A 7,833-nucleotide genomic window follows, 5' to 3' on the forward strand; every position below is an offset into this window, starting at 1 on the left:
CACACACACACACACACACACACACACACACACACACACACACACACACACACACACACACACACAGTCTGTAAACGTTTGGCTTGATGGACATATAACTGCTTTGCTTGATCAAAATTACAGCAAAAACTGTGAAATATTATTTCAATGTAGACATGTGCCGGTAATGCGATGTATCACGATAATGAACAGCAGAAATGCAGCCGTTACCACGGAAACCAAACAGCTGCGTTACTTTGTTTCTGAAACGTTTTTGAATCAGGGCTCTACGCTTACTTTTCTTTTTAGGAGGAACTTGAAAAATTTAGGAGCACGTTCAAAATTTTAGGAGCACCTTATAATCAATAACCCAAAATTTGATCAAAAATTAGCCTTCCGATTACGAGGTGATATTTGACTCCTTAAAAGTGATTTACAGTGGAAATTTGTGACCCTGGACAACAAAACCAGTCTTTCTGTTCATCTGTGAATCCTGAAAAATAAAATGTATCACGGTTTCCACAAAAATATTGTGCAGCACGACTGTGTTCACGCTCTTATGAAAACGTACCAGAACTGTAGCATTTGTTATAATAAGGCTAGCATTACCAGGCCAATAATGACTTCTTTTAAAAAAAAAAAAAAAAATCAGAAACAATTAGAATTCTAACAATTAGAAACAAAAGCTACAACAGCCCTACCGCTGATGTTCTCGTTCAGGATCAGATTGAAGAGCTGCACGAAGGCATCGGCGTCTTGGTTCAAGAAGATGTTGGAGATGCAGGCGTCCATTTCTCTGAGCAGCCAGGGCTCCAGTGTGGCCACGTCCTTCTCGCTCTGCAGAAATGCTCGGAAATCAGACTGTATTCCAGCAAACACACATTTAAGGAGAAAGAATGGCATGCAGAGAAAGTACCATCTGACTGAAGACACTGTCGCCGCCGTCATCCAGCAGGTCGTTCTCCTGCAGGACACAAGTGTGTGTCTTTTCCCTCGGAGCCTCCGGCTGTAAGACGTCTAGACGGGCGTCACACCACTCTGTCAGAATACATTACAGTTTAACAGATATTCACATAGAAAACAGCTGTTTTACATTCTAATAATATTTCACTGTTTTTACTGTATTTTGATCAAATAAATGCAGCCTTGGTGAGCAGAAGAGACTAGAAACATAACAAATTATCCCGAACTTCTGACCAGTAGTGTATTTTAGCTATAAGCATCACCTTTCTGCGCCTCCTTCTTGTACTTCATCATGTCTTTGTTTGTGTAGCCGGTGGTCCGCAGGATATCCTCCAGAAACAGCTGCTTGACCTCATATGGACAACCTTTGACTTCAAAGAAAATTCAACGTTATTATTCAACAATCGCATCTGAAAGCATCAAATCCGATGAATTATGACAAACATTCATATGGGCTGTGCTCCATTCAGAATTAAACTTAAGAGTGCCTTTATAAACTCCAACTCAATTCCTGAAGGTAGAAATGTGGATTTGCAGAAATGTAAATGAAACGCTAATTAAAGAAAGTATTTTAAATAAAAAAAATAACATGCCACTGAACATCCCTGAACACACATTTTCTGTGAAGCTGCTTTGAAACTGTGAAAAAAGCGCTATACAAACAAACTAGAATTGAAATTGAATTAAAATAGACTGAAATCAAAATATATAGGTGTAGTTTGTAACAAAAGATTTCATTTCACAGCTTGAATAAACCCATAAACAGGCTCTCTTCAAACATTAGTTGATCTTAATAATCAATGTTTTAAATTCCATCCATTTAAAATAGATGCATATTATTATATTTTACATATTTCATTGAGGAAGAACCAGAATTCTGTCATTTCCGCAAAATCTTCAAAATAGCAGCACAACTTAATTATGTTGTCACAAAACTCATGTTGGATTAGTGAAAGCCCACTGTGTGTTTTGGCCACTTCAAATCAGTTATGAAATCTGTTTTGGTAACACTTCGCAAAAAGTTCCCACTAGTTAATGCATTACATTTGCTACAGTATTCATTCATCTTTGTTTGCAATAGTAATAAAAACTGTATTGCTTGCTCAGGTTCATGAAATAAAGTTAACAGATACAACTTTTGATTTTAATAATGCATTAGTAAATGATGAAATTAACATCTACCAAGATTAACAAATGCTTTAGAAGTATGTTTCATTGTTTGAGATGCAAACAGGTAAGGGGCAAAAAAGGTGAGAACGTTGCATGGATCGGGGGCATGCATGGTATTTTTTTTATAATGTATAATATTTTAGAATATTTATATTACCTTATATGTCCAAAACTGTAATTTTTCACAAGCAAAAAAAAATAAAATAAAAAAATAACATTTTGTTGCAACATTTTAGAAAAATCAAGATTGAATATATTCGGTCAAAACCCCATGTTATAAGAGATGAAGTGCTATGCAGGCTACTTAACACAATATTGTCTGATTAGATGGCAATGCTGAGCTGAAATGCAAAATGTTTGCCCTTCTCTCTCTCCACCGTTCCCACATCTCAGACCTCAAATACATAAAATATTACCCTTTTTAGACATAGTTTTTGAAGTAAAGAGTAAAGAAAATACTATACAAAAACTTACTGAAACAACCAGGGGCCAGTTGCATAAACTTAGCCACCATGTTAAGACTGTAGTAGTCTTAGTAGACATAGATATATACACGTAGATGCCTCATTAGTGACTGTTTCTATGGGCCGCGGGAATTCTACTTATATACATCTATGTCTACTATGCCAGAGCATATACATGCGTCACACGCCGGATGTTGGACATTGCGGTGAATCAGAGGTAAAAAACGATATAAATACTGTTCAGTTTCTTGCACAGACCGATCGTTTCGTGTGTTTACACATCAATGTATCGTCACGAGCCGCAGGGTTTAATTTGTGTATGTTTTTTTTACCCTCAAAGCCGTGATTCCCATTCACCTCCATTATATGACTGACAGACTGCAACGGTTTGAGTTAAAAATCTCCGTTTGTGTTCTACTGAAGAAACAAAGTCACCTACATCTTGGATGCCCTGGGGGTAAGCAGATAAACATCACATTTTCATTTTTGGGTGAACTATCCCTTTAAGAACTAGTTTGACCAACTAGCAGTTGCTAAGGGTCTTACTCTTCCAACACAAATAAGACCAATCTACCTTTTCATAACTGGATAAAAAAAGTTATGACCAGTCTTGAAGAAACACAAAATTAGATGACTAACTTTTTAAGAGTAGTCTAAACAGTTTATGCAACCGGCCCCAGTTCATTATTTACCCTTGTAAGACCCCCCCCCCCCCCTTTTTGCCAATAGAAGGACTGAAAGCTGAGGAGTTTGCATCGATGTTGCTGTTGAAGATTGGAAACTTATTGTAAAGTGTTGCCAATGTTTCTCTATCATGAGCACAAGGTGTTTTCTATCCGTTCTCTTACTGTGAATAACAGGACAAGCTCCGAAGTATCTGACAAACAGATTGACGTCCAGAGTAGCGCTGGAAAGGATCAGCTTCAGCGACGGCGTCTTCTGGACAAGCTCCTTCATCTTAGTGAGTAAGAAGTCGGTCAGGCCGTCTCGCTCGTGCACCTCGTCCTGCCGGAGCAGAAGCGGTTAAGATCCGGGCCGGAGAACACAGAGAAACATTAGTCCAGAGTTTGTGCGCTGCTCACCACGATGACATGCGTGACGGTGGACAGGGCTTCGTCTCCGGACATCAGCGTCCGCAGCAGAACTCCACTCGTGCAAAACGTCAGCAGGGTTTTAGGGGAAACTCTGAGGAGCAGCGAATACCCACAATTCATCAGCACGATTGCAGTTATTTAGATGGAGACACTTGTGCTGTTATACACAAACATGGTTCTGTCATGCTGACTAGTTGTTGACAGAGTAGGAGGATTGTGCTATATGTATCTGTACATGTATGTATATTATCTTCTAGGATAATATGTGTCCCTGGAGCACAAAACCAGTCATAAGGGTCAATCTTTTTGAAACTGAGATTAATACATCATCTGAAATCTGAATAAATAAGCTTTCCATTGATGTATGGTTTGTTAGGATAGGACAATATTTGAAAATCTGGAATCTGAGGGTGCAAAAAAATCTAAATATTGAGAAAATCATCTTTAAAGTTGTTCAAATGAAGTTCTTAGCAATGCATATTACTAATCAAAAATTAAGTTTTGATATATTTATGGTAGGAAATGTACAAAATATCTTCATGGAACATGATCTTTACTTACTATCCTAATGATTTTTGGCATAAAAGAAAAATCTATAATTTTGACCCATACAATGTATTGTTGGCTATTGCTACAAATATACCCCAGCAACTTAAGACTGCTTTTGTGCTCCAGGGACACATATAGTAATTATTGTTTTAACAATGTGTGAGCTAAAATTAACAAGTATATCACATGCTTTGAGAGTGCACACGTGTGATGTAGCCTGTTTGAATGACATTAAAATTCATTGTTTCCCCATGAGTTTTGTCTTATATCTTTATATCATGTGATATAGTTTAACAATATCACACCAGCAAGAGTGACATTTTTCCCCAATATCTGCATGAGTGCAAATGTCATATTGATTTAACACAAGTTCAATAACAAGTTAACATTACAATTTAAACAAAATATTGTGTTTTTGCTTTATTTAACGAATCCACATTTTGAACGAATCAGTTTAATGAATGATTCAATGACCTAACGAATCAGCTGTCTGAACTAATCGTTTGAATGAATGACTCAAAGGCTCTTTAGGACTCATTATGCAATTTTTAAAAATCATTTCATAATTAAATTCACATTTTTAAAAAATCTCATTGCATTATTTACGCAATTGTGATTGCAGTGTAAATGCATCGAATGGTAAATGCATCAATTATTCAAATTTTATGAATTTTCATTAAAATATTAAACATTAAGACATATTCGTAACTTGAAATAAAATAATTATGTAAAGTAAGGAGATAGTTTTGAACTCTGGTTATGAACATGATCAAATATTGATTTCGGATCATTTTTAACTAAAAAAAAGTTACGGACTCCAGCTTTAACTGAAATAAAATAACATTTTAAAACCTTAAACTTATTTTATTTTAGCTAGTTTCCAAGGCAACATTTCTCATTTTCATTCAGTTTAACTAACTGAAAATAATTAAAACTGAAATAAAAATTAATAAAAACTACATAGACATATTTAATAAAAAAATGACAAAAAAACACATAAAATTACTACAACTTTAACTAAAATTAACATGAAAGCAGAAAATATAAATATAAAATCTAATTCAAAATATTAGCAAAAGCTATAATAGTATCTCAATGATACTAAAATAACAGATTGTCATAAAACATGATGCATGCATCTAATAAGGCTATTGGAAAACAGCGCTGAATTATTATCATCAGCAACCTCCCAGATAATATCGCTCAGCCCTATAACGCAGTACCTGCTCTCCAGACGGATCTGATAGCCGATGGTCTGTCCGATCTTCTCGCCGCGCTCGACCGCCACGCGCTCCGCCACAGCGATGGTCGCCAGCCTCCTGGGCTGAGTGCAGAAGATCCGGCAGGGAATCCCGCTCCGACAGCAGTCATCCAGCAGGAACTGTGGGATCTGGGAGAGGAAGTCAGTTCAGACAGATTTATTCTCTCATTAAGAGCATTTAATCCAGAAAAACCAACACTCGGCATTATAATTTATTTCTGCACTTTCTCAGGGTTTCCCAAATGGGGTTCAAGAGATGATGACAATCTAATAATTAATTATATCCCATGCAAAATGAAATAAATACATGAGGCTGCATGAAAAATGTGATTTCAAATCAAAGGCACTGCATTTGCATTGAACATGCATTTGGAAACGCAAGATAGGCTAGATTCACTTCATGTTAAAGCGGTCATCGGATGCCCATTTTCTACAAGTTGGTATGATTCTTTAGGGTCTTAATGAAAAGTCTGTAACATACTTTGGTTAAAATTTCTCAATGGTAGTGTAAAACCACATCCTTTTTACCGTGTCAAAAACAGCTCTGTTCACAGCGAGCCGTTTCGGTGCATGTCCCTTTAAAGGAGACATATTATGCCCCTTTTTACAATATGTTATATAAGTCTCTGGTGTCCCCAGAATGTGTCTGTGAAGTTTCAGCTCAAAATACTCTACAGATCTTTTATTATATCATTTTGAAAATGCCTATTTTGTCACAGCATGTGAGTACTAAACTAAGCTCTCATTCACACACAAGTTTACGGTAAAAACACACGAGTTACAATAACAGTGGGTTATGTCTGTGAAGGTAAACAGCTGGGAAATAAATCACATGTTTATTTTAGATCTGTGTGGCAGCAGCAATATACAGTAAATAAATCAATAAATGCACTGCTCTGTTGTCTCCTCTGAGGCTGGGACTCTAAACAGTGTTCTTTGCTCGTCTCTGCAGACAAACACAGAACAGTCAGCATGCTTCGTTCAAACTTTCTCCATGGCAGTAGAACTAATACACCGTTGTGGCTTGCGAAAACACAATGACGGCGCCGTGGGTGTAAACTTACAGATTAAGGGGCGGTAATATTATAATGAGATCCCTTTGCCACGTCACCAAGGGAGCGAAATCAGACGCGCTCGTTTTCTCAGACGCTTGCAGAAAAAGGCTTACCAAAACAGTTACTGGGTTAATCTTTTTCATGTTTCCTTGGTTGGAAGATGCATCGGGGACCTGATTATAGCACTTACAACCTGGAAAAGTCAGATTTTTATGATATGTCACCTTTAAATGCTAATGAGCTCTTCTGACCCCGCCCCTCTCTTCTGTGGGGCAATGAGCCGTTCTTATCAGACTGTAAACTTTAGCCGCATTCATCGTGACAGTATCTGATTCTGACAGGCCTCACCTGTGTGGTTTTGCCGGAGCCGGTCTCACCCAAAACCAGCACCACCTGGTTCTCCCTGATGGTTTGGATGATCTCCTCCTGGCGTTCAAACACGGGCAGCGCTCTCCGGAAACAGTCCAGTTCAGACGGGCCTCGCTTCTGAGGAACCTGAGAAATACCGTGACTCAGACGACCGCTGGTCCTGCTTTTACTGTCTGGAGGAACCAACCAATGCAAGAACAACATATAATACATTTTATATTCATATTCAAATGGAAGACCATACTTAAAAAATATCACCAAAAATGTTTTGCTTATTATTTTAGGAACAGACTTTTATTTTTGCAGGTTGTGGTGAAGATCTTTGAGTTTGGGTGTCTTCTGCAGTAGGAGACTCACCGCTGGCGTCAGGAGAAGTGAAGACGGCTCTCTCTGTGCGCGGCTGCAGTTCACTGCGCTCTTTATTAGTGATGGGGAACCTCTGCAGGAGGCTCTGCACCATGTGTTTGGAGTTGTGAGAGAGGTTACAGGTCATGATGGAGCAAGACGCCTCCGTCCCGTCCTTCTTCCTCACCGTAAGATATCGACCGGAGCCTTTCCTGCGACAACAGTTCACAAGAACTTCATATTATTCACATTACAACTATAATTTACAATATCATTACTGAGTTATTGAACTGTATTGAGCTGAACAACTATTGCATTCAGTAGAGCTGCTTATAAATTTAATTTGTTTCACAATCGATGAATTTCACAACATTAACATGGTTATTTTCCTGTTTATTACTGTGAAGCTGCTTTGAAACAATCTCTGCAATGTATAAAGCACTATAGAAATAAAAGTGGCTTGACTATTTAAGCAGCACCCTATGGGGTCATCTGTGCAAACAATAATCATTTGTGACCCTGCAGCACAAAAGCAGTCTTAAGTCGCTGGGGTATATTTGTAGCAATAGCCAACAATACATTGT

General features: G+C 37.9%; 1 protein-coding gene across 1 annotated transcript in view; it reads right to left on the bottom strand.

The window, feature by feature from the left end:
- The window catches only part of ythdc2 (YTH domain containing 2), a 48,608-nt gene that overhangs the window by 36,291 nt on the left and 4,484 nt on the right, over positions 1 to 7,833 (bottom strand). Inside the window, 8 exon segments of the mRNA XM_016484486.1 lie at positions 681 to 816; positions 896 to 1,035; positions 1,197 to 1,313; positions 3,425 to 3,581; positions 3,659 to 3,761; positions 5,443 to 5,609; positions 6,884 to 7,077; positions 7,262 to 7,461. Of these exon segments, the coding sequence (XP_016339972.1) occupies positions 681 to 816; positions 896 to 1,035; positions 1,197 to 1,313; positions 3,425 to 3,581; positions 3,659 to 3,761; positions 5,443 to 5,609; positions 6,884 to 7,077; positions 7,262 to 7,461 (1,214 nt within the window).

The sequence above is a fragment of the Sinocyclocheilus anshuiensis genome, unplaced genomic scaffold (assembly GCF_001515605.1).
Source record: "Sinocyclocheilus anshuiensis isolate Anshui unplaced genomic scaffold, SAMN03320099.WGS_v1.1 scaffold745, whole genome shotgun sequence".
In the NCBI taxonomy this organism is placed as follows: Eukaryota; Metazoa; Chordata; class Actinopteri; order Cypriniformes; family Cyprinidae; genus Sinocyclocheilus; species Sinocyclocheilus anshuiensis.